This window comes from Mytilus galloprovincialis, chromosome 12, assembly GCF_965363235.1.
Source record: "Mytilus galloprovincialis chromosome 12, xbMytGall1.hap1.1, whole genome shotgun sequence".
NCBI classification, from domain to species: domain Eukaryota; kingdom Metazoa; phylum Mollusca; class Bivalvia; order Mytilida; family Mytilidae; genus Mytilus; species Mytilus galloprovincialis.
Genome location: NC_134849.1, coordinates 52113914 through 52141883, shown reverse-complemented (window position 1 = coordinate 52141883; position 27970 = coordinate 52113914). Strand labels below are relative to the sequence as shown.

The 27970-nt window shown below is 32.9% G+C and overlaps 1 protein-coding gene and 1 long non-coding RNA gene across 3 annotated transcripts; one reads left to right on the top strand and one right to left on the bottom strand.

The window, feature by feature from the left end:
* Positions 1 to 2199: 2199 nt before the first annotated feature.
* Positions 2200 to 7462, top strand: LOC143054196 (uncharacterized). The gene is made up of 4 exons (XR_012971593.1): positions 2200 to 2326; positions 4731 to 4853; positions 5274 to 5394; positions 7403 to 7462. It is a non-coding gene; the product is annotated as an uncharacterized LOC143054196 (long non-coding RNA).
* Positions 7463 to 10824: 3362 nt separating this feature from the next.
* Positions 10825 to 27865, bottom strand: LOC143054195 (uncharacterized). 2 transcript variants are annotated; one of them, XM_076227120.1, is made up of 7 exons: positions 27429 to 27865; positions 19381 to 19492; positions 17155 to 17301; positions 16588 to 16641; positions 14896 to 14970; positions 12611 to 12664; positions 10825 to 11777 (listed from the first exon to the last, which is right to left on the bottom strand). In XM_076227120.1, exons 1-6 carry the CDS (start codon positions 27732 to 27734, stop codon positions 12621 to 12623), a joined length of 738 nt encoding a protein of 245 aa, XP_076083235.1. In that variant the 5' UTR covers positions 27735 to 27865; the 3' UTR covers positions 10825 to 11777; positions 12611 to 12620. The 2 variants fall into 2 exon arrangements, with proteins under 2 accessions (XP_076083235.1, XP_076083234.1); XM_076227119.1 differs by having other exon boundaries at positions 10825 to 11920; positions 27429 to 27864.
* Positions 27866 to 27970: the final 105 nt, after the last annotated feature.

Sequence of the window (27970 nt, the reverse complement as noted above, 5' to 3'; positions counted from 1 at the left end):
AACCGCTAATAAATATTATTGAACTGTGAATATAATTATGCACAGAAATGAAACTTTTCTAGGACAACAATCTTCTACCTACCCACGTTTCAGAAGCATCAGTTAACTCTTTCAGAACAAACAACTTTTTTCATAATAATTTTCATTCAAAGTATGTGCATACCGAAAATATTGATAATGTACAAAAAATGAAAGGACAAAATCACCGAACTTTAATAAAAATTCAAATCTGATAGTCCCTGGTCAAATGGCAATATCAAAAGCTGAAACACATCAAACGAATGAAAAACAACTGTCGTTTCCCTGCCTTGGTTCAGGCATTTTCTTTTGTAGAAAATGGCGGATTAGAAAGTGGATCCTGGTGGTACAAGGAATCTGAAATTAAAAGACACCTGTAAGTTTAAATATTAAAAGTTGCCTAAAATACTATTCAGTGTCTAGCTATTCGATAAAACCCAGAACGAATAGCACGTCATACGAAATATTTTCAAATTATATTTAAATGGCAACAGAAGTGGAAACGTATCTGTCTTGGCACATTTAGAAACGTAATTCAACAACATTGCTGAAGGATTATTTTCTTGATTTACTTATAAAAATATCAGAATGATAAGTTAAGGCATTATCGCACAGGTCGTATATTTCTATTTAAGAACTTTTAAAAACATTAAAAGCATTTGTTGTCAACATTATGGAATTTGATGCGACTGTCGTACATGTGAGAGGTTTAGTGCTTTAAACCCAGGTTTAATCCACCATTTTTTACATAAGAAAGTGTCTGTACTAAGTTATGAATATGACACTTGTCATCCATTCGTTTGATGGATTTGAGCTTTTGATTTTGCCATTTGATTAGGGACCTTCAGTTTAAAATTTTCCTCGGGGTAAGTTTTTGTTGTGATTTTACTTTTTCCGTACTTAAATGTTATGGATTTGTGAAATTTTATTCTTGTTTTAGGATACAACATGATTAATCACTGTCTATAGATATAGGTGATAAAAACCATTAGGACAATGACTGTTACGATGATCCGATTTGTATCTGATATGCTAACCCTTCCGGAGTACTTGAGATATCCCCAAGTGTTTGGTTGGGTATATGTTGATCACTCAGTTTTTGGTGTTCTATGTTTGTTTGTCTTTTTCTGTTTTAGGCATGGCGTTATCAATGTATTTTTTACTCATGAGTTTGAATTTTCCTTTGTTATCCTTCACCTCTTTTTTATTGATACATTGTACATACTTACATACATTTTAGGAGGGATGGCCATTGTGCTAGAGCTCTGATTCTGGCATCATTCAAAGTTGAATTTTCAGGTTTGGGTTATTTTTAAAATATTCTTTGTTTTAAAACATTTAGCTAGTTGATGTTTTTTTTTTTTTGAATATAAATTTACGTTGTGCGCATGAAAATTATGTAATACCATCTACATTTGTAGAAGATAGCATGGACGATAGTCTTTGAAAAAACAATGTTTTTTATCAGTGGATGATACCTTTAAAGGTGTTCTACACTTTTACTACATTTCAGTAATGAATTCTACTCGGGTTTGGCAGTGCGTTGTTTTCCATAGTTATAAACAAAATTGTTTCTGATCAGATCTGCCAGTATCCCTTTCTTTTATTAATTATTTACTTTCTTGGACTCATATTAACTCTCAATCTCAAAGTTCAAAATATAAAATTCACTCAAATCTTTAACTCGAATGATCTTAGATTCTATCTCAAAATATTACTTAATCTCCATATCACTTCGAAGTGTTAACTCGAACTTTCCTTATAATATATATTGAATTCTAACTGAACTTTAAGACCTAAATCTCGAACATGAACGATATCTCTATTGTAGGCCACTCTCCGGAATAGTTAATGTAATTGTCTCGTGTGTTGTAACCTGGCGTATAGACTTGTCACGTTAACATATTTATATAACATACTAGATCTAGACGACGTCAGGATTAACACAAGTCTATAAGTAATTTATAGCTTTATCTCAGTAATATAAATGTATTGAAAATTTGTTTATCTTTTCTGTACGAGCCAGTGGATTATCAAAACAGTAACATCGAAGAAAAAATCTCCAAATTTAGTACAATGAACTGAGAATGAACTATCATCCTCTGTAACAATCACAATAATCAGTATTTAAAATTTTATTTTGACCTTAAATCTTGACCTTATTGAGGGCAAAGTAGATATGAAGAATCTGAAACGTTGTCACGATTTAATAAGACAAAAGCAGATAGATCACTTATCTAGTTTATTCCGACATAAGGCATAGCCATGTATAAACTGACTGCCTGCCTTCTAGCTGTCCTGATTTTTGGTAAGAATATATTTACTAATGAATAACTTATTTGGATATTTTATGTATATGATACACCTAAGCATGAATTTCTTTTATTATAATATTTTAGACAATAACTTGACTTTTAAAAACACAGAATGAGACTATCAATTGTATAGGCTTAACTTTAACTGAAATTCTTTTATATATCAAAGGGTTAGGCTCTACTGGATTCAAGAATATGGGCGAAAAATACCAGAATGGCATTTACACTCATAGATTGAAAATGAACTGACAACAGTATGGCTTAAAAAAGAAAAAGACAAACAAACAATAGTACACAAGACACAAAATAGAAAACTAAAAACTAAGCAAAACAATTGGACCTTATCCTTGTCATTTTGTAAAATTATAAGCATTTCAACTCATTGAGACATATATATAAACGTATTGAAAATCTGTTTATCTTTTCTGAACGAACGTTGATATTAAGATCCATTTTGTTACATCTTGTGATCAATTTTATTTGGCAATCGCCAATGGCAGTCAGCAGGGTTAAAGAACATCAGTTGTTCGACCTGTTAGTCAAATGCGTCTTGTTTAAATATACTTTTCACTTTTTTGGTCTTTTGGAAAATGTTGTTTGTGCTGTTTTTAGACCCTTCTACAACGAAATTTGTTCTACGTGTACACGTATAAAAATTGCGGTTTTTATCCAACGCAATCATAAGTTTGAACGTAGTTTTCAATTTAGACTCGTATATATATATATATGTGTGAAGCCCAGGTGGTCGTGTGGTCTAGCGGAACGGCTACAGTGCAGGCGATTTGATGTCACGATATCTCAGTAGCATGGGTTCGAATCCCGGCGAGGGAAGAACAAAAAATTTGCGAAAGCAAATTTACAGATCTAACATTGTTGGGTTGATGTTTAGACGAGTTGCATATACAAAATGTACACAGCCATGTATCACTATCATTGCTGGTGATCCGATGGATACATCTGTTGTAGAGTTGTCACTGACTCAGACGTACTTATTAATATAATTATTTTCTGTGACTGTATCTTGCATTAATTTGTAGAATCCTTTACTATAGATAATTGAACTGATCTATAACAATAACATCTCCATGCCTTATATATCATGTACTGTAATACGCTGCTAGATTAAAACTGACGAGGAAAGGTAACACACGGACACTGAAAGCTTTATTATGTGTGAAGCCCAGGTGGTCGAGTGGTCTAGCGGAACGGCTACAGTGCAGGCGATTTGGTGTCACGATATCTCAGTAAATTGGGTTCGAATCCCGGCGAGGGAAGAACAAAAATTTTGCGAAAGCAAATTTACAGATCTAACATTATTGGGTTGATGTGTAGACGAGTTGTATATATATATATATATGATATCCTCTTTAATACCAATTTAGGTTTTCTTATAAACACTTCCAGTTTTTATTGTCAAAAACATTTTACAGTGATGTAGGCCCCTTTTTCGAACTTTTGACTACCATCACTGTGTTTTTGCAAATGCTGATGGACAATCATCAGTCCATTAGGCTACCATCTAACGAGTATTCAGTATTTCAATACTGCCATTATTTGAACTATGCATTTGTTTGTAAAAAAAATTAAACTGAGGTTTTAACAACCTGAACCTAGGCTAAAAACTATCTACCTCAGATTAAGTTGAGCTTCAGCGAAGTTTGGCTGTTTTATGTTGTTTTGCTAATAAATGCTCACAAAACTTGTTTTGTTTTCCGAACTTAGTTGGTACAGCTTCCGGTAGACTATTAGTCCTCGATTGTAATATTAACCCCGTTGTAGTGCCTCAGTACAGGAATGATTAACACGGTACATTTTTTTGTACCTTTCCAGGGTTAAGTTCAATATCGTAGCAGCTACGTAGCTGCTATCAATATCTATGTAACAACTAGTATACAGCTACACGTTCAATAGTCAAAATCTACGTAGCGCTACGTAGCAGCTACGATATTGAACGCAGCCCAGTTCATAAAATCATTATTTGATCTAAAACTAAAGTTGAAATTACCATGCGAAGTGAATTTAACACGATTCTAATTGTTCTTTTCATGTCCGTTTAGTTCTTTTTTTGCAAGTGTATAATTAATGAATAGAAAGAGATGTATATCACATTACAATGATTACATATACATTATAATATACTATTGACTACATATATAACATGATAAATTTTCTAGTATCGAACGAATATTTATATAGATTGTATGGCTACCACCGATACTTTCTAATAAGACCTTTACAAAATCATTATTTTTATTGATCTTTAGTTTACTTCTCACGAAGAAAAACTGAATGATTAATTTTAAAAATCTTATGTTTTTTTAATTTTATTTTTTAAATAAGGGTATACCGAACATAACAATAAATTGAATTTAAAAATGATTTTAAATATTTGTGTAGGTCTCGTCAATGGAGAAGGTTGTACGACTATTGCAGACTGTGCTCACACCAGTTGTGACAGTGAATCAACATTGCAGTGCGATAGCCAGAACGGAATCTGTGTGTGTGAATTAAACGACTCACGTAAGTAGTCATGAGTTAGATGGACTTATTGTTTTAAAACTAATCCATGGTTGACACGTTTATTACATCAGAAAAAGCAACATTGAATTTGGATAAATAAGTTAGTATCATTGAAATTTTCTGTTAAGGCGATGCCAAAGTTATCAGAGAGACATTTCAACAACGTCAAAAATAAACACCATGGCTGAAAAGAAGGCAAACAAACAATCAATAGTTTACACAACACATATAGAAAACTTAAGACTGAGCAACACGAACCTCATCTTAAACTATGTAATCATCATATATAGTTAAAAGAATCGATATTTATGCATTATTTGCCTTTGAGCGTTTTGAATTTTATTTTGTATTTTTTGTTGATAAAAAAAAGAAGGAATACACAGCAACGCCGATAGATAAACATAATGTTGATTGTTGTAGAATGTTCCAGTAAACAGGAATGCCTAGATACCCAGGACTGGTGGTGCCCCGATCGTTTGAGGCATTGTTTTGATGGCAAATGTGTTTGTCAGTATATTCCCGCATAACTTATGTGAATAATGTAAGTGACACTTTTGGTTTTTGTCAGTACAATTCTGCATTACTGGTGTAAATTATAATTATCCGAAATAATTAATGTCAATTACTCAGGTTACTCCTCTAATAAAGGACTTTCCGTTAAAATAATCATTTGAAAGTAACTGTCAATTCAATAGGTTTATACGATTGTAAGTATGGCAAACCAACACAAGTGTATGTGTTTTTAGAAAATAAATAACATCAGCTGTCTAAATATTATAAAATTTGTTGGTCATTTGACTGTGAGAAATATGCAGTTGAGCATCTAATAAAACGCAGGTACTATCCAGTCCTCTTTTCTCTTGTTATGACATCATCGAATGCGATAACAGGACTGTCTTTTACTTGCCATGAGCAACACGGCGGATTACCGGTGCTCAAGAAGGTTAAGATGGCCCCTTTTCTTAGCACCTTAGTCGTTTCGTCTGTTTCTCATATCCAGAAATCAACGCCACTTTGCTTATTTGAATATTATACTAAAGAAATCGGATACGGGTCACGGAAATTACATTAAAATGATAGGGAATTTTGAAAAAATGTCTGTTTTAATTTTAATTTAAGTGATAGACAGGTTGCCGGGGCAGAAAATGAATATACACAACAATATACACCATTTAAACGAAACATAATGACTGTTGTTGCAAAAATACAGGTTCCTGAGCTATTTTAAAAATCGAAGCGAGAGGCTTTTAACATTGCAGTGTAAAATACAGGCTAAAATGGCTGAAACGTCAAATTTTCAAACTTCGTGTTGAAAATTGGCTTACAAGGTCATTACAAAAACAGGTTCCCGGGGTGAAATATGAAACTTGAATTTCCAAAGAATAAGCAAGTCCAAACCTTGTGTGTGTAGTCGTTGAACTCTAGGTTCCCACGTAAAATTAAAATGTCACTATTTCAAGAAGAATAAACTCACGAAAGCACGAAAAATTCACTGAATTCGAGTTCATTGTTTTGATTTTGACCGCCTGACAATTTTACGGAAATATCAAAGTGATTGTAAATAAGGACTCTGTGACGGGCAACTTATAATATCCGTGTTTTAAAGATTTTAATGATATCAAGCCTATCAAGCCAGTCCAGTTCAAAGTACTACCACGTGGTACAATTCTCATTTACATATTATGAATATTAATTAGCAAAACCACTACTAATTTCTGGCTATGTATTTAACAGTTAAAATAATTGGAATTGCAATTGAACAAAAGTAAAATCACAAAAATACTGAACTCCGATAAAGATTAAAAAAGACGTCTCTAATCAAAGGCAAAATCAAAAGCTCAAATACAACAAACTGTCATATCCCTGACTTGGTACAGGCCTCTGAATATCCTTTGTAAAAGCAAGCATTCGAAACTAAATCGACGCATCTGGGCTGTTGCATTATCGAGGCCTCAATTTTTTAATGATATTATTGGTGTAGACGTCATTTAATCATATTCTTAGGGTGCATATATTTACGAATTAAATAACAAGAGATTTTCGAAAATTTACCATTTGTTAGAAAAATACATGAAAAGCTAAATATGTACCCTTTGAAAAATGTACTCAATCACGATTTAGAACTGCACTAATTTGTTGTCATATTATATATTTGTCACGAAACAAAGCCAGTTATAACGTTGACATATTGATTTCATTTATAACAGGTATGTGGTGTTGTTGTTTGGTGGCAAATATCAAACAATATCATCTCAGAGGTGGTTCCATGTAAAAATGAATCTGACATTGTAATTACCCATTAAACTAAATATAACACAGTGATAATGATTGATAAGTTTGCCTGCTTGATTAGCTAATAACTAGAATGAAGCAAAATTAAGGGAATGTTTTTCCATATAATAATCGTGAATACTGAACAAACTATTCAATAATGTATGTTGTCTATCATAAGAAATTATAAATCCTAAGAATAAATATATATCATGTTGTAAACTAACGTTGTCACTGAAATGAAACGTCACTAATTTATACCTTCTTTTTCTTTTTAGAAAACAGACATGGGCAGTTTACATATAATGAAATGAGAAATAAATCTTATTTTATTGTGAGCAATTTAATCCTTTAAATTCTGAACTAATTGGTTTCATACATGTATCTTTGGCATGTTGCGATTAGTAACAGATGATGTTTGGAAGTGTTCAGAAACGTGATAATAACCTTAGTCATTAGACAAATACAAATCACTACATTTAAATTTAAGGTGGTAGACCTTGGTTCAGGGAGATAACTCTTTAAATCAGTTAAGCGTTTGTAAAAGTCAAGTTCATCAATGTATTTTAAGCATTTACCTGAAACGGATTGAAAATAATCTATGTAACCTAGAAGCTTAGAATATATTTTTGAAAATGGTTGACACAAACGTACTGATGATTTTAAGAGTTATTTCCCTTAACCAAGGTCTACATCCTTAAATAACAAAAATACAGAACACCTAGGAATATTCAAAACGGAAAGTTCGTAGACAAATGTCAAAATCAAATGCTCAAACACATTAAATTGATATAGAATAATGTAAAGCAAACTTATACTATGAATATTATGCATTTAGCTTATATGTTATCCGCATTCACGCCATTATCACTTCTCGATTTTATAACTCTGGTTCGCTGCATACAAAACGTTCATCGTTCAACGCTTTTTAGTGGTTCGTGTTGCCCATTCTTTAACGTTTTTAGTGGTTCGTGTTGTCCGTTCTTTACAGTTTTCTATGAAAAAGTTTATCGACTCTTTTGTCTTTTCCTCGGTTTTTCCAGGTTCTCTTTGGCAGCTCGAGTTTTGAATGTTCCTTTATATATTTCGCTTAATTTCTGCTACCAAAGAAAACTACAAATCTTAAGTAATCATATCTAATAGGAATGTTATCTAGCTGTTTTATAAACTCAAGTATATGGGCTGTAACTACTTCATTGCCTTCATTTATAATTGATTTTGTCTATATAAGTTATCATGTTACTCATACATACATGTAAACTATATATTTAAAGAATATAATAAATAGTTGTCAATGGAAACGTGAATGTAATTTCAATCTTCTCATAAAAGCATGGATACGAGTAGGAAACTAATTAAAAGCCTGAAGAAAAGTATCCATTTTCAAAAACAATAGTTTCCAATATTTTAGATACATATACATTCTGCTTACAAGGAAAACACAAGATGTCAGCCAGAGTATTTCTGACGTGTTTTACTGATTTTAAACATTGATCATTTTAAAAGAGGGACGAAAGATACCAAAGGGACAGTCAAACTCATAAATCTAAAACAAACTGACAACTCCATGGCTAAAAATGAAAAAGACAAACAGAAAAACAATAGTACACACGACACAACATAGAAAACTAAAGAATAAACAACACGAACCCCACCAAAAACTAGGGGTGATCTCAGGTGCTCCGGAAGGGTAAGCAGATCCTGCTCCACATGTGGCACCCGTCGTGTTGCTTATGTGATTACAAATCCGGTAAATAGTCTAATTCGGTAGGTCATATTCATGAAAGGGAAGGGGATTGTAGTTACGACGTAAGGAAAATATCCGATATCATTTGTGAAACGGTTATTCCATAACAGTCAACCAACTCGTGATGGCGTCCGTAAAATTTACGAAGGGATGATTTCAACTTCACTATTTGGAACTCTTGGTTTAATAGCTTCCTTGTGAGCAGCAAACCTCTATCAAGAAAATCATGATAGGAAATGCAAGCACGGGAATATCGTATCAATTGGGAGATATATACCCCGTATGCAGGTGCTGCTGGAATGTTGCTACTTAGAAATGGAAAGTTCACAATTGGAAAGCTGAAATCATCTCTTTTGTCGTAAAGTTTTGTTTTCAACCGACCCTCATTGTCAATTTCTAGATGTAAGTCAAGATATGAAGCCGACTTAATTGTATCTGTAGTATCCTTTATCTCTAGTTCGATTGGATAGATGTGTTCCACATAGTCACCAAATTTTGAATTGTTTAGTGAAAGAACTAAGTTCGTGGGTAATTTATAAGATATACATTAGATAAAGGAGTTTTATTCCAATAAAAGGGCATATGATGAGCAAAGTAATTAATTAAAACGAGTATTATGATATAGAGAAACAACTGATTTTAACAATCATACATAAATATAAAGATTATCGACAGAATTTTATGATCTTCGGACACATGGACACCGCCAGACTGGAGTCATAAGCATATGTGTTAAACTGCAGTAAAAAACAGATTATATAAAATATTATGGGGAAATTATTCTTAACGGGTTACATTAAACCATTCCTGCACTATTTTGATTGTTTGCTTAGCTCTAAACATTTATTCATGAAAGTTCTAATAATTTTCAATACCTTTTCTTTAATAAAGGTTGAATTGGTCACTTGTGTTTAATATTTCAAAATGTTACAACTTATCAAAAATGTATCATCGAACTCTGTTCTCAAAAGATTATTAAGGACAAATCCGTTCTATGTCGTTTTTCCGTTTAGAATTTTCCTTGGAGTTCAGTATTTTTGTGGTTTTACTTTTCATTAAAATTGAGAATGGAAATGGGGAATGTGCCAAAGAGACAACAACCCGACCATAGAAAAAAAAACCAGCAGAAGGTCACCAACAGGTCTTCAATGTAGCGAGAAATTCCCACACCCGGAGGCGTCCTTCAGCTGGCCCCTAAACAAATATATACTAGTTCATTGTTCATATTATACGTTCATACTTTAAACTATACAGTACAAATATATCTCTGACAAACTTATCTTGCCCAGCATACATTCACATCATACAACTTAATATCTAAATATAATATCAGAAGTGCATGGCTACATATAGTTGTAGTAAACCCAGTGAATACAAAGCGCAAAAAAAACAAAGCTGAAAGGTTCATTTAATGTCGAGCGTTTCAATTTTTTTATCGTTTTTTATCGTTTATCATATAGATATAAAGAACAACAAGAAGAAGAATATATTTTATTTTCCATCAAATGGGCTCACAATAAAACATTTATTTTATGTTAGACACACAAAAAAAAACCAATTATCAAATGAACATACAAATAAAGAATAAACAGTTTGACATGTATAAACCCCAAATTTTATTTAATATATACATAAGTAGGTTAACATTTATAATTTGTTTGACATTCCAAGAAGATTTTATCACGTTACCTTACGTATATTTGACGACAGATAGACAAAATTCTGACTTTCAAGTGACACGCGTATTGGCATAGATACTGAACAGTACGGTAAAAAAGTCATAACACAATATAAATTTTCAACATAAAATAGGTATACATGTTAATTTTTTTCAATTCAATGAACAGACAATGAAAACACAAATAGCAAATTAAGCCCAATTTGTATTCATTAGGTCCCAAAGGTTTTATCCAGAAATATCGAATGTGTAATCGTTACATTTCGTCTGAAAATTCATTATCTGCTGATACATCATTAGAAATGATCAAGCTTTATGGGTTTTTTCTCTTCCAATATTGTTCTAAGTTAAGATAGTAATACTTATTATTTTACAAATAGGGTGAGGTTTGAGGACAAAGATGTCAACATTACTAAATAGTTCAAAATTAAGATTCGTATTAAGTTGTACGGACGTCACGAATTCAAAAAGTATTGTAACAAAAAATACCGAGTTACAAGGTTATTTTGGCTGAATATCAATCCAAACGTTATTTACTAGTCTAAGAGTGGTTATTACAAAGATGGCAATTTGTCAAAAATTAACATTAACTTATCAGTGTGTCTTTGATATTTGATATTTAATCAACACCCGGAAAGTGGAAATTCACAAGGAACTATCAATACATCCTTATACTTGGGTCGATTATAATTGTGATCAGCTTTTATAAGATAATGAATATTAAGCGGTATTTTCAAACGCAATATAGAAACGAACATAATCGATCAATGGTCAATACATGTCGTTCATACGTCTTGTTTCGAAAGTTAGTCCGCCTTCTTTCGAGATATCAGACATCTTGTGCATAGATCCCAAATTTCTAAGGTCGATACCTCAATTATCTAGTGTTGAGAGCTAAAACATAAGCTTCTGTCGAACGTCCAAAACCTAGTCTTAAGAGTTCCAAATAACATGAACAAACAAAGGGGGACAAAAAAATATATATCAAATACACATAAACATTAACGGGATTATTATATAGATCCAAAGAACTCCCATGGACTCAAATATCATATGCACTGGTTTCAATTTTACTTTGAAATCTAGTAGAAAGATATATAATGTACACCTAGAACGAGTCACAAAAATCTGAATAATTCTTCGTCATCACACCGAGGATAAAATCTCAATTCTATTTTGAAAGTCGGTCTGTATAGAAGACAAATATTCCTACTCCTGCCACACACACCTGATTTTTAATATAAAAATCGCATGAGTTCATTTCCGGTGTCGTACAGATACAAATATGTTCTTAAATACAGGACACAGGACAACATCAATTAAGTTCTTGAACTGTAGTTTTGATTTTGTACTAGTTGCCATATAAATAACCTGAAAATAAATTCGCAATCATCTACGATCAAAAATATGACACTGGTTTATAGAAAGATATTATTTCTAACTTTTAGTCTTTTAATAAAAAATGTTATATCTCAATGCTTTATGTTTTGATGATTATTCAGAAGAGTGTGTAATTCCTGTTGGGTTGGAAGCACCCATCATGTTGCCCATAGCAAATAAAAATCCGCATTTCATAAATTGTTGATAAATAAATATGATATCCAGAAACATAATTTCAGTCTTCCTATCAGAATTTTTTTCTCGCAGAAGGAGAATAGAGCTGAAATCATGTATTTGTGAGTTACTATGTTGACGCTGTGCAACAAGAACTATTGTTTACTATGTATATTTTTTCTATAAATTTTTAAACAGATCAGTGGCTTATACGCAGAAGTTAATATGACATAGAACGCACAAATTCTTATGTTGATGTCGCATTTATATTTATAGTTATCTTAAAATTTGCCATACGAATATATACTCGACTGTAGAGAACATCTGTTGTGAAGAGTTGTCTCATTGGCAATCATACCACATCTTTTTTATATAGACAGCCAAAGTCCTCATAAACACTTAAATTCGTGTATGAATATGAAAATATGCACACAATCTAGTAAATACAAGATTTATACACAATCTACATGTACATCATTCAAATAGTTCATAAGCATTAATACTTACCTTGTGCTTGTTAACGTTTGAACCTTGTAATCGGTGCTCTCCTTACACTTGGCACTGTTAAAAGATCATGCAATTAAAAGCATTATAACGTGATTAAATACATCTTAAAAGTGCATTAGCTGTTTAACATTTACATAATAATATTGTAGTCTTTTCATTTGCAGTTAGAACGACGTTCTATAAGACGTTCCAAATTGTAAATCCAGAAAAGCGCTAGTTTCGGACACATAAAATTTATCAAACTCCCCGGCAGTTCCAGTTCCGATCCGCATACGGGCCCGAATACTACTCTACACTAATTTTGAGTAAAGGAAAACAGTTCCGGAACGGAAACGATCACTGTCCGGAGTTTGAAAATTTATAACGTGTTGTTTTCATTTTGTTTTATCTGTAACTGATTTAGTTTATATTTGAATTTAATTTGTTGTTTTATCATAATCAGGACTTTGGTTTTCAGGTTTGAATTGGTTCGCTTTTTAATAACGGTTATTGCTAATTGTTGAGAGTCGTACGGTAACCTCTCAAAGCTGATTGCACCCACGTAGATTATATGATCCCTTGTGGATATATATGACTTAATGGATATCTTGATGCTTTAGAAATAAATCCATATACTTCTATTAGAGGAGGGGGGCAATATCTTTTTATGTTAACCTGTTTTGGCCTTTTTCAAGGTGATGTTAACTGTTTTCTGAGATAAATTTAAACTGTTAACTGTTTTCAACCCACTGTGTTAACTGTTATCAGCATTTTTGCATTTGTTGTTACCTGTTTTTGCCAAAATTGAGGTGTTGTTAACATGTTAACGGACCCCCATTGCCCCCTCTTAGAGATATAGCATGGTATTGTTAAACTGTGCACTATCCCCATTACTGTACGGCTTGGTTTGAAAAAAAAAACTGCTTATAGATCGAGAACCATTTTAGCATACAAATAATAATAAGATTATCTTGACAACCATTATTTAAGAGCACATTCAAATAAAACTCTATAAGAAAAATTGTTCTATATACTGTTAAAGTAAATGAATAAGCCAATTGGAGTGTGGACAGTAAAGACAAAAACTCATAGGGTGTAAACGTATCGTGTAACAGTTATACATAGGGTGTAAACGTATGGTGTAACAGTTATACATAGGGTGTAAACGTATCGTGTAACAGTTATACATAGGGTGTAAACGTATCGTGTAATAGTTATATAGGAAGATACATGTATAACTATCTCATATGATGAAATCATAATCTTTCAGTCAGTTTAATTGAAGTCTGGAACTGGCATGTCAGTTAACTGCTAGTAGTCTGTTGTTATTTATGTATTATTGTCATTTTGTTTATTTTCTTTGGTTACATCTTCTGACATCAGACTCGGACTTCTCTTGAACTGAATTTCAATGTGCGTATTGTTATGCGTTTACTTTTCTACATTAGCTAGAGGTATAGGGGGAGGTTTGAGATTTCACAAACATGTTTAACCCCGCCGCATTTTTGCCCCTGTCCCAAGTCAGGAGCCTCTGGCCTTTGTTAGTCTTGTATTATTTTAATTTTAGTTTCTTGTGTACAATTTGGAAATTAGTATGGCGTTTATTATCACTGAACAAGTATATATTTGTTTAGGGGCCAGTTGAAGGACGCCTCCGGGTGGGGGAATTTCTCGCTACATTGAAGACCTGTTGGTGACCTTCTGCTGTTGTTTTTTTTCTATAGTCGGGTTGTTGTCTCTTTGGCACATTCCCCATTTCCATTCTCAATTTTATCTCCGGTTTTTTTTTCATCAAAAGTGGACATTCATGCATGTTAAACATGCTTAACTCCACCACATTCGATAAGTTGATATCTCAATATCATGCCAGAAGTCTGTTATATAATGCTTGATATTAATAACGGTCCCATTCTACAATTTACAACTTACTATGGTACATGTATTTGCCTTGCTACCGGATAGTTGACTAATGCATATTTTTATTTCCTTCTTTGCTGTTATGGGAAATGTATTTGTTCAAATCTCTCATCTTCTGGTTTTTAATGAAAAGTGTTCTTATCTTTATACGCCATACCATGTGTTATGTACTTTTAAAAGATTCCATGTAGCATTGCCACAGGTGAACAAATTGTAGTCATAAACGATTATTATGATCTTAACATCATTAAAAAGCCTAGCCAAAAACATTGTCATTATGTAATGTGTGTGAATAACTTATATATCAGCATTAGAAAATAATGTTTTTTGGCTGTTTTTCTGAACTGATTTTTGTTTTACGTTCGTTACTAAATTAATTTGCAACTCACCAACAGGAACAGAATCTTTGGTTGTTGTGATATCCAGGTAATCTTCAGTTGTCACTCCACTAATTAGGGCCCCGTCTGAAAGAACATAACGGAAAGTAGTACACATTTAGATTTTGAATAATAAAAAAGGTTTAAGTTTAGAACAGGGTTGATTTTGACTGTCTCTGAACTACCTGGTTTTTTGGAGGGATCATTTTGTACTTCCAAAGCTATGGGAACCAGTTCTCAGTCTTGTATGTCATCAAAGGTATGTTGAGTATCTTAGTTCAAACACCGTAGGGTATTACTTTGGAATGCGATGATTGTAAATTTACACTAGTGGAACTTATTAAGAAAACAATACTTGTGACTGCTAATTTTTTTGGAATTTAACATGTGAAGCCACAGGGCAGTAATTTAGTGATCTTCTTTGTACAGTGCCATTTCCATATTTTTCGTTACAACTTCTAACCTCAGGCAAGAATTTCGATGACAAAACATCGTTGTCGACCGTTTTGTCATTTGTTTTTTAATTCTATATATCATTTTCAATGTCGACTTATATATGTTGTGTACAAGTTATCATTTTCTACAAAAAAATTGTACAAATTATAATTTTTATTTAGACTTTGTACATATTGTAATTTGTACAAAAAGTGCCTATACAAATTACAGTTTGTACAAAATTTGACTAAAATTCACTTATAACTTGTACAATAATTTATAGTATGGATTGTGTTATAAAAAAATGATACGTACATTAATATAGCCAATGATAGACCTTATTAACAAAATGCAAACATACCCAGAGACAGCAACTGTAATTGGTACATGCACACCAGTTAGTTCTTAAGCCCAATAGAAATTGGCCCTTGTGACAATTCTGATAGAATAAAAAAAATTACCTTCTGCGCTTGGACTTTCGCTAAGCAGATAAAAAGCTTTCAAAAACTGGTGGTTATGGTTTTCTTTCATGTGAATGCAAAGGGGGAAAGGGGAAGGGCAAATAGGAATGTAAATAGCAAGATATGTTGTGCAATTATCGATGCCATAATTCACTCATATGCTCAAACAATGATACAGAACTATTTCTGTATTTTGTAAACAAGGGATTATTGTGTTGTCTTGGAAAAAAATTTCGTTAGTGTTACTGTATCAATGCTTTTTTATAACAAGATCCATACCATAAATTATTGTACAAGTTTTAAGTGAATTTAGGTCCAATTTTGTACAAATTATAATTTGTACAAGCACTTTTTGTACAAATTACAATGTGTACAAAGTCAAAGTACGAATTATAATTTGTACAAAACGATAACTTGTACACAACATATATAATGTTTGGCTTTGAGCGTTCCTGGTGAAGGTAAATCCAGAAAAGCGCTTCGGACGCATATAATTATTAAACGTGTTGTTTTTCAATTTTTTATATCTTTTCCAAAAAATAAAAGAAAATCTATCATAACAACTTTATCAATCTTATATCTTTCGAGAATGATACATAATATTTGTTTCTTTGCCTAAATCATGAGATGTCTGCCATGATACCAACTTGCGAAGCAAGGTTGTCGGCTCTCCGGACATTCCCGAAGTCCTGCGTTTAACTGACGAGTTTATGAGCTTCGGTCCTTGCTTGGAAGTTGCCATGATACGTCAAAAAATATAAACAAAACAAAAATTCAAGATATTCAAATAGGAAAAAAACAGGGTTACCTTCTACTTGTGCTATCTCTTCTGATTTTGATCCGAAAATTTCTAAGTAAAAATCTGAAAGGATACAATTTTGTAAATGTAATGTAAATATCTATCAGTATTTATATACAAAAATGACAGCGAAGTTCGTATGATCCACTAAGCGAATGCACTGGTGAGTGATAACCTACAACACTCTTCGTAAAGCATCGCAATATTTGTTTTATCAAGACTATTACAATAACCGCTCGCTGTATATGGTGGTTGTATGTCATTCAGATCTAGTGTCAACCGCAACAAGGATATGAAAATGATTCATTTTACATTCTGGTGAAGATATCTACAGGATCATCAGAAGGAGTTATAATTATAAAAAAGAAGATGTGGTATGATTGTCAATGAGACAACTGTCCACACGACCAAAATGACACAGACATTAACAACGTCACATATACCTTCAAAACTTTATGGGTAGATATCAAATTAAATAACCCGCGACAATGATTCACAAAACAGAAAGTACAGTTAAATTGTTGACAGAATTAGGACATAAAATATGTATTGTAATCTGATAAGATTTTGCCTTACCTAAAAGAAATAGACCAGCTCCAATGATCACGAGCACAATTATAACACCTAGAATAAGTATAGGTCGTCGGGAACTTCGTTTTTCTATTTTCTGTTCTTCGTCGTTTATTTTATCTATGGCGTCTACTGCTACAGCAATGTCATTTTCTGTAATAATAACAAGGGTTATATCTTAATCTTTATTGCAAAATTACACCCATGAGGGTCAAGCAATACAATCAAACAATAATTTTATACTATACAATGCAATACAATGAAATACAATGTAATACAATGAAATACATAATAATACAATACAATATATAGAATAATAGAACATAAGAGTTCAATTATAAATGTATGTAAAAAACACCATCATAACCTTGCCTGACACGGGTCTGACTCCCTCAGTTCTAAAGACTGTTTAATGAAGACTCCAATATGACAAACAAGTTCAGGGATGGGGTTTAGAATGTGTTTAAGTTTATTGAATGCATCAAGATGTTGAAATAATGGTACATAGTCTTTTAGATAAGCAAAAAGATTAGAACGCAAAGATATGTTAATGTCACAATACAAAAAGAAATGAAATATAATAATATCAGATTATTACATGGCATTTTTCATATCGCATGTATTATCAGCCCTAGGTTCAATATCAGCCCAAGAGCCGCATGGCTCGAGGGCTGATATTGCCCAAGGGCTGATAATACATGCGATATGAAAAATGACATGTTATGATCTTTTTATCATATGCTTCAACAGTAGAGAAAAATAACAGATTCATATATTGATCCTTTTACGTGGTTCCCGAAGTTTAAAAAGTAAAAAAGTTCACGGCCGTCAGACCCAAAATTTGATACATTCAATATCAAATCTTTCTATCGTATGCCTCAACAGGGAGAGGAAAAAAAACATTTTAATATGGACGAATCTACAAAAAAATAATTCAACAATACACATAATGATCATTGTTTGGAAAAGTCAACTTTTTAAAAAACTTTCTAAATTATGTTTCAGAAAAACTTTAAAAAATGCATTTATTAAATAATTTGTTTTTTTGTTTGTTTTTTTTTTTTTATTTTTATTATTATTTTAAACAATATACTTTCCAGTATTCAAGTAATTGTTTTGTACACTACTTTGTAATGTTTTTCACTGAAAACGTAGCACTGAGGTGTATTTTCCGGAATTGGCCGAGTATTACCGGAATGCCATGTGATAACGTTACGGAAAGGCATGTGATAACAATCGAAGCACGTGATAAACTTTTCATATCAGCCCGCTAAGCACCAATTAAAAAAATATGGAATTTACGCCAATTTAATGCTATTATCATACGGTAAAATTTATATGTTATTTAGTCTAAGTATATGATAATGTCAATTATCGCTATTTTACTAAATTTTCCATTTATCTTGCTGACTGATAATTTTAGATTATCGTTGATCATCTCAACGAGATTGATTTTCTCGCTTGAGCCGTCACTCACGGCGAAAGTGAGAAAAGTAATCGAGTTGAGATGACCAATGATAATCTGTTTATCCGAATTTACTTATGACGACGTTCATATCACTCTACTTCGCTGAGAATGGAAATTATCATTCAGAGTGATATAACGATTATCGCTGGATACTAAGGGGGCACGTGTCGTTGTCATTGAAGTTGACATGAAATTGACAACGTCGTCATAGGTAAAATAGCGATACACAGATTATAAGGACGATATTCCTTAAAAATGACGTATTTTGAAATCATTTAAGGTCATACATGTAAATCTAGTCTGTTTTCGATTTTTTTCCCCATCAACAAAGATTTTGAATCGACATTATCACTAAGGACCAAAATTCATCATAAGACCTTAAGAAATCAAAATAACTGAAGGATCGATAAATCAAAAGGAATAAACGAAATTGTTTACATGCACAATATTTGTCACCTAAATAAAGTATGTTTCATTGAATGTCTTAGAGGGCATCGCCATTAAAGCTTGTCGTCTTTATCAAAAATAATAAAACGAGAAATAACAATAAATGTACAATAATAAGGAAATATGGTATGATTGCCAACCAGACAAATATCCATCAAAGTTCAAATGAAGTGGGTGTAAACAGTTATTGGCAACTGTACAACCTTCAACAATGAAGAAAAACCCAAACCATTTAGTCAGAAACCCACTTGTAAAATTTCACATTGATGGATTTACATTTACGAGTGCTTCTTCTAAAATGTTAACTCTTGGCTTACTCTCGTTTTCTGACAAATTGTTTTCTCCGTTTTGCTTTTCCTCTATGCTGCTATTTTTATTCTTTTTATTCTTTTTGCTTCTTTCTTTCATTTTGTTCTTTCTAGTTTGACTCTACAATTGAATATTTTATACAAATATTAGTATCCAGATGGGTTGAAAAACTAAGGATTTTCCTATCCCAGACATAGATTACCTTAGCCGTATTTGGCACAACTTTTTTGAATTTTGGATCCTAAATGCTCTTCAACTTTGTACTAGTTTGGCTTTATAAATATTTTGATATGAGCGTCACTGATGAGTCTTATGTAGACGAAACGCGCGTCTGGCGTACTAAATTATAATCCTGGTACCTTTGATAACTATATGCAATGTAAAACCATACTTCACTTATACTGGTGTTAAACAAAGTATCAATAAAAAAACTAACAAATAAATAAATAAATATCAAAAGAACAAGTAAATAAAATCACTCAGAAAAATATTAATCTATAACTATGACAATGTAGGAGGAACTGTTATTCATCTCCAACTACATTACATAACAACACTTTCGTGGTTGTGTTTCTTTGAAATATTTTATCTATCACCCTGTTTCTATGTATTTAAGAATTGCATGCTTCTTTTTGTATATTCATTTGGGTCGTGTAAAATCGTTGACTAAAGTACATTTTGTATGAAGCGCAGAAGTGCGATTACTATCAAGTTTTATTCCTTTATTTACATGTGCACCTTATTGTAGAAGCACGTGTCAACATGAATGTTACAAATCATTTTGAAATGAAGCTGATTAAGGAATAACCCGAGATATCAGTAAGCCAATCAGAATAGCGTATTATAATGAAACATACATCTAATGTAATAATAAAACTTTTAAATTATGGTAACCGACACGACATTTTATGAGTAACACTAGTCCGTATGACCATGAACTACACTATAAACTTAACGAGTTCCTTTCGTTAATTTAGACTGTTACAAATGTTAAAACTCATGACAGTCACGTCTGCATAAATTAGCAGTTGACGCAAACAATCGACGTGCAATACGATCGGCATGACATGGTTTATGTTGTATTCTAATATGACGTGCTTCTTTCGCTTTATGAATGATAAACCCATGTTCTAAATCCAATAAAAAAAATCTGCACATGCGTATATTGACTACTTAAAACACTTCCTAACTCTTAAATGATGCACTTGTTGTTACTAATTCATTTAGTATGGCTGTAATGTGTTGCATTCCGAAATTGACATATTTGACCTAGATACGACAACCGTTCATTCTGGCTATTCAAAAACTCCTCCCTCTGAAAAATCACAGTGCCAGCCGTTTGCTTCTTTACAAACAAAGAAGGGAGGTTCATGGAAGAGCCCACACAATCGCTTTACCCTGATACACATCGGACATAGAAATTATATTAATTGTCCTAATCAGAATCGAAATAATTGATGCATGCTATACTCTATTGTAGTTTTAACATGGGTAGGCATTATATTCGTGTTATTTTAGCCTTCATTATCACTCGGGCAAAAATAATCACGAATATAATGCCTACCCATGTTAAAACTACAATAAAGTATAGCTTGCATCAATTATTTCTTAATTCTCACGAAGTACACGGACCAACATTTTCCTGATATTGCTTGAACAATGTTGAAATTAACAAAATTATCAAATAAGAGCTTGAAACTTACAACCGTGTTACTTCATCGCTCAACTACACTTAAGAATTGGATGCTTCTTTTTGTAACTTTATTGTGGGATCTCGTGTCATCATGAATAGTAAATTTTATTGTGTAATGAAGTTATTTAAATGAGTAAAGTCACATGGTACAATAAAACAGGTTTAGAGCACATGTCTAATGTTTTTGTTTTGAATGGAAGGCTGTTACACTACTCATACGTACTCCATTGAGTATTTTATATTAAAATAAATTGAAGTAACATAGAGACCTAATGAGTAACTTTTTCGATTATAGGTTTAAAATTATGATATTCATAGTCAGAGTTCGTATATATCATACATTAACATACATGAAGAAAAAAAATATTTATCTTTAAAAATGAAATTTTAAGAATTATTTTTTGAAGATTTATAGAAGTCAAACGGACTATAATTGTCTGTAAAATGTGTCACTCTCTTAATGAGGGCCTGGGTGGGGTTTACAAAATGTAGATTTATAGGTAAAACAGTACAGAATGTAGATTTATAGGTAAAACAGTACAGAATGTAGATTTATGAGTACAGAATGCGACTGTCATACAAGTGAGAGGTTTAGCTAGCTATAAAACCAGGTTCAATCCACCATTTTCTACATTTGAAAATGCCTGTACCAAGTCAGGAATATGACAGTTCTTGTCCATTCGTTTTTGATGCGTTTTGTTTTTTGATTTTGCCATGTGATTATGGACTTTCCGAATTGATTTTCCTCTGAGTTCAGTATTTTTGTGATTTTACTTTTTATTGGTAAAAAGGTACAGAATGTAGATTTATAGACAAATGGGACAGAATAAAGGCCAAACAAATATAGAATAGAGAATAATTGGATGCTCAAATATAAAGAATAGGTAATGATAGGGTGCTGAAACATACAGAATATAGAGAATAATTGTTAAAAAGTAAAGAATGAATGTGAATAAAAAGAACAGATAATAATGGGGTGCTAAAATACAAAGAATAGAGTACAATGGACAAAAAATGGTATTATAGAATTTTAAAAAAACAAAGAAATGTGAGACCCCGATCCAGTCTTCCTTTTTAAGTCTGCATGTACTGTTAAATAAAGTAGTGTTTCAATAGGTCTTCATTCACTTTAGCCACACATTATTATCTAATCAGTTAAAGTATGTATTTTTTTTAAATATACATTTAAAGGAGAATAAGAGAGTAAAAACACCAATTTCTTGACGGAATTATCATGGGAACACCAGTCACTTGACGGAATTATCATGGGAACAAAAGTCACTTGACAGAATTATCATGGGAACACCAGTCACTTGACGGAATTATGGGAACACCAATCACTTGACGGCATTATCATGGGAACACAAGGCACTTGACGGAATTCTCATGGGAACACCAGTCACTTTACGGAATTATCATGGGAACACCATTTCAATTGACGAAATTATCATGGCAACACCAGCCACTTGACGTCATTTCCATGGGAATACCAATCACTTGATGGAATTTTCATGGGAACACCAGGCATTTGACGGAATTCTCATGGGAACATCAGACACTTGACGGCATTCTCATGGGAACACCAGTCACTTGACGGCATTCTCATGGGAACACCAGTCACTTGATGGCCTTTTCGTGGGAACTCCAGGCACTTGACGGCATTCTCATGGGAACACCAGTCACTTGCTGGTATTTCCATGGGAACACCAGTCACTTGTAGACCAGTAAATCTACGATAAATTAGATCCTAACCTTAAAGTAATTGCAACAGAAGATTTTAAAGTTTTAATCTTTAGTATTAAACCCCAGATATACACAGAAAAAATTCCCATAAAAATTTTATTTTAGGAAGACTAAAAAATCACGATTTAAAATTCCTACGGAGAATAAGTGATTTGCATTGACAAAGGGAGATAACACTGCAAAAAGGCAGAAATATCACTTAAAATTTATACAAAATTATAACTTTACGGTTTCTATTCAACAGAATGTACTGATTCTTGACATCTTAGCCGTCTTTAGAGTATAACAAACAACTCTAAAGGTGTTTTCATATCTTTTATCAAGCTATAATCTAAATTTCTTAATTCATAAGTTGACCATTAATGAATTTTTCAACATGTCAAGGTAAAGAATATCAAATTTAATAAAAATAACTAAGCATATATTCTTCTTTTTGTGGTTTAAAGTTTCTTTAAACAAGGTAGATGCTGAACAAGTATAATATACAGATATAAACAATACCAAATTTTCATAATGTTTTTTACAAAATGATCATAAAGCCAATTTCTTTAAGGAAAAGTGCACCAAAAAAATAAAAATACCCATAACACTTTGGTTTTGTCCATTTCATGAACAGAAGATTATATAATAAAGTCAAATACGAACATATTACCCAATCAAAGTACCATACTTAACATAAATTTTAAGAAAATCAACCAAAAACTGACAAAAAAGACTCATTTTTGCGATCTTATCTCCCTTTCCAATGTTAATTTCCATAGGAAATTAAAAATGGAGATTTTGAGTTTTCCTCAAGTTAAATTTTATGGGACTTTCTTCTGTGTATATTAAGGGCTTAATTACGGTGGCAGAATTAGGCCATGCAAGAAATATCTTTTAACTTGTTCCCACAACATAATATTTTGTTCCCACAAGATAATATCTTGTGCCCACAAGAAAGTGTTCTTGTTCCCACAAGATAAAATGTTGTTCCCACAAGATAATAAATTGTTCTCACAAGATAGTATATTGTTCACACAAGATAATGTATTGTTCCCACAAGATAATATCTTGTACGGCGGCAGAATGAGGCCATGCAAGAAATATTTTTTAACTTGTTCCTATAGATAAGAATTAAAACATGTTCTGTTGCAATTAGTTTGAGGTTAAAACTTATTTTGACCGGACTATTGACGGCATTTCAGTCATAGGAACATCAATCACTTGACGGAATTCTCATGGAAACAGGCCCAAGACCTTAGGTATTTTCTTGGTGTCTATATGAGCAACAAATTTTGCAATATTAATAAAAAAAAAATACAAAATTTACTCAGTAGTATTCCTTTATTAAATGGTTTCAAGTTTTGGTATACACGATTAAAAGCAAAGCTATGCTAAGAATGATTATTTTATAAATAACCGCCCTTGTTCAAGTATTGCACGTGCTGATCAATAACAAGGTTATAATATGCTTAGATTGGTTTTCACAACCTTACACTGTAATAGTATTGTAGGAATAAAATGCAATTATTTTGTCTAACTTGGGAGATTGGCTTTATCTTATATAATAAAGAGAATAGAATTGTTAGAGTCAACATGAACGTTATATATATAACAAGGGTGTGATTTGTCAGATAGTATATATTCACGACACATTGCGCTGTATAGTATTCTAGAAATAAAATGCAATTATTTTGGTGTATCATTGGAGATAGGCTTTGCGGTTTACCTTTTACCTTTAATATATAACATTGAGAATCGATTTATTACAGTTAACATGAAAGTTAATGAGGGTCTAATGTTCAGATCGTATATTCACGACATATTGGATATCATCATTAATAATGACCAATCTTTTCTGTTTTATGTACGCTTGAGATTAGCCGACTAATGAACCCGTTAGCCAAGAATGATCATGATCTATATGTCTGAACCGCCTCGTTGGTCTCGTGTAGCGTGTTTGTTTCGACATCTCGGATTCAAAACAATGTGTCCAGGAAGGGTGACATGTCTGCCTGTGGACTGCTTCCCTGTTTAGTAGCCCCGTGCTCAGCGTGTCGGTCTAGAATATGGTATATTCGTTTTACATTAACATTAAATTCTGGTTCTGAATATGTATATATTTTTTGGCTGTTAGACATTAATTATAGCAGCCATCTAATATCATCACACTAATTTTGAGGTGTATTTCCATCATATTTAAAATGTAGAGGTACACTGGAATTGCCTACGCTAGTCCGGTGTTTATCGAAAACAAAATGAAGTATGGAGGAGGGTTGGGATCCCGCTAACATGTTTAACCCCGCCACATTATGTATCATACATGTGCCTGTCCCAAGTCAGGAGCCTGTAATTCAGGGGTTGCCGTTTGTTTATATGTATGGTGACCTATAGTTGTTAATTTCTGTGTCATTTTTGGTCTCTTGTGGAGAGTTGTCTCATTGGCAATCATTATGACCAGTAAATATTGAACTAGACTCTATCTGCCAGAATTTTGTGTTTCTGATATATATATAACTCGTCTAAACATCAACCCAACAATGTTAGATCTGTAAATTTGCTTTCGCAAATTTTTGGTTCTTCCCTCGCCGGGATTCGAACCCATGCTACTGTAATATCGTGACACCAAATCGCCTGCACTGCAGCCGTCCCGCTAGACCACACGACCACATGGGCTCTCACAAAAAGAGCTTTCGCTGGCCGTGTGTTACCTTTCCTCGTCAGTTTTAATCTAGCGGCGTACTACAGTACATGATATATAAGGCATGAAGATGTTATTGTTACAGTTCAGCTAAATTATCTATAGTAAAGGATCCTACAAATTAATGTAATATACAGTCACAGAAAATAATTATATTTATAGTACGTCTGAGTCAGTGACAACTCTACAACAGATGTTTCCATCGGATCGCCATCAATGATGGTGATACATGGCTGTGTACATAATGTATATATAACTCGTCTAAACATCAACCCAACAATGTTAGATCTGTAAATTTGCTTTCGCAAATTTTTGGTTCTTCCCTCGTCGGGATTCGAACCAATGCTACTGTGATATCGTGACACCAAATCGCCTGCACTGCAGCCGTCCCGCTAGACCACGCGACCACCTGGGCTCTAAAAAAAAGTGCTTTCGCTGGCCGTGTGTTACCTTTCCTCGTCAGTTTTAATTTAGCGGCGTACTACAGTACATGATATATAAGGCATGAAGATGTTATTGTTACAGATCAGCTAAATTATCCATAGTAAAGGATCCTACAAATTAATGTAATATGCAGTCACAGAAAATAATTATATTTATAAGTACGTCTGAGTCAGTGACAACTCTACAACAGATGTATCCATCGGATCGCCATCAATGATGGTGATACATGGCTGTGTACATAATGTATACACAACTCGTCTAAACATCAACCCAACAATGTTAGATCTGTAAATTTGCTTTCGCAAATTTTTGGTTCTTCCCTCGCCGGGATTCGAACCCATGCTACTGTGATATCGTGACACCAAATCGCCTGCACTGCGGCCGTCCCGCTAGACCACACGACCACCTGGGCTCTCAAAAAAAGAGCTTTCGCTGGCCGTGTGTTACCTTTCCTTGTCAGTTTTAATCTAGCGGCGTACTACAGTACATGATATGTAAGGCATGAAGATGTTATTGTTACAGATCAGCTAAATTATCTATAGTAAAGGATCCTACAAATTAATGTAATATATATATAGACAAAATCATTCTTGAATATTCAAAAATAATAATAATTTTGTTTCTTCCTTTCAATTACCCAAAATTATATATGACGAGCACCTCTGGCGAGAAATGCAACGTTTGGTGAGGTCGGTCAATTACTATCGAAGTCCGTTCGTTGTGAAGTCATTACAAATAATTAAGTATTGAACTTGCTGATGTACGTCCATGATTTGTTACAAAAAAAGTCATGTTTGGTATTATTGTCGCAAATTATGTCATAATTGCACTGTAGTTTTCATGAAGTAAGTCAAAATGATCCACAGATTGTCGTTGTATGTATAAAAAGATGATGTGGTATGATTACAAATGACACCGACATTGATAACTGTAGGTCTTTGTACGGCATTCAACAATGATCAAAGCCCATACCGCATAGTCAGCTAAGATTAAAAATATAATCAAAATATTTGTGACTTGTGATATAGAACAAAAAAATCATTAACATAATTATACATTTTAATCATGATTGCCGTATTATCATCAATGTTAATTTTATCACAAGTTAACAACATATCAATTTTGGAAGTTGAAGGAAACTGAAAACGGAAAAGTGTACCTGAAAAAGACTTTCCTAAATTCGCATAACAATACTCTAGCGAAACAGAAAATTTTAATTATCACTTGATTTTTATTTCTGATACTTCATTTTCCATCAACCGTTAGACATTTCCAACAATGTGTGGGGCGGTTTACAAATATACCAGAGGCTGAACCTGAATTTTTTATACGTGGGACCCACTGACTGCATAAGAAGGGGCCGCCCAAGTCATGCTTCAGTGATTCCCTGTATAATCCACCAAGTTTTTCCAACAAAACGGGCCCTAAATCCACCTCAGAATACTTCCATTATTTATCGTGATTGCATATATCGCTTTCAAGAACAAAAATCTTACCTTTCGTATTTTTCTGACTTCTACTACTGTATCTGTAGGTTCCGGATCTTCTGACTTTTCCGGATCTTCCGACTTCTCTAATCCATTCAATGCTGAATTGTTTTCTTCATGTGTTTTTTCGTCAGTTTTATTCTCATTTTCCCAAAGTTCACACTCGTTAGATGGCGAAACATTTTCGGCATCTGCAACTGGTACAGTTTCGGCATTGACAGTTTCGTCCGTAGAAGGTGCATTTTCTGGACTAATAGTTTCATCCTCATCGGGAATTTTTTCCAAACTACCTGTTTCTTCCTTAACGTTCGCCATGTCATGTACCAAACTTGATAAGGAATCAAGACTGTTTCTCTCCCACCCGTATTCTCTTTAGAGATATAGAGATATAATTGTGGCTGTAAAATTTTACATATGGTATATATTGTCTACTATGATCTCTGATTAAAATCGATCGATTTTACCTGTCTTTTATTATTTTTTAATACCGGTATATCATGTTTCCTATGAAAGTATGGTTTGTAATTTAAGGTATATAAAGATTATTATTT

Bases quoted from the DNA above. Each gene is read 5' to 3' on its own strand.
- LOC143054195 (XM_076227120.1), bottom strand. From the start codon at position 27,734: ATGGCGAACGTTAAGGAAGAAACAGGTAGTTTGGAAAAAATTCCCGAT. The intron at 19,493-27,428 runs GTAAGATTTTTG...ATTCAATTGTAG, and splicing joins AAGTCAGAAAAATACGAAAG to AGTCAAACTAGAAAGAACAA. The intron at 14,971-16,587 runs GTAACCCTGTTT...ATGTTCTTTCAG, and splicing joins AGAGATAGCACAAGTAGAAG to ACGGGGCCCTAATTAGTGGA.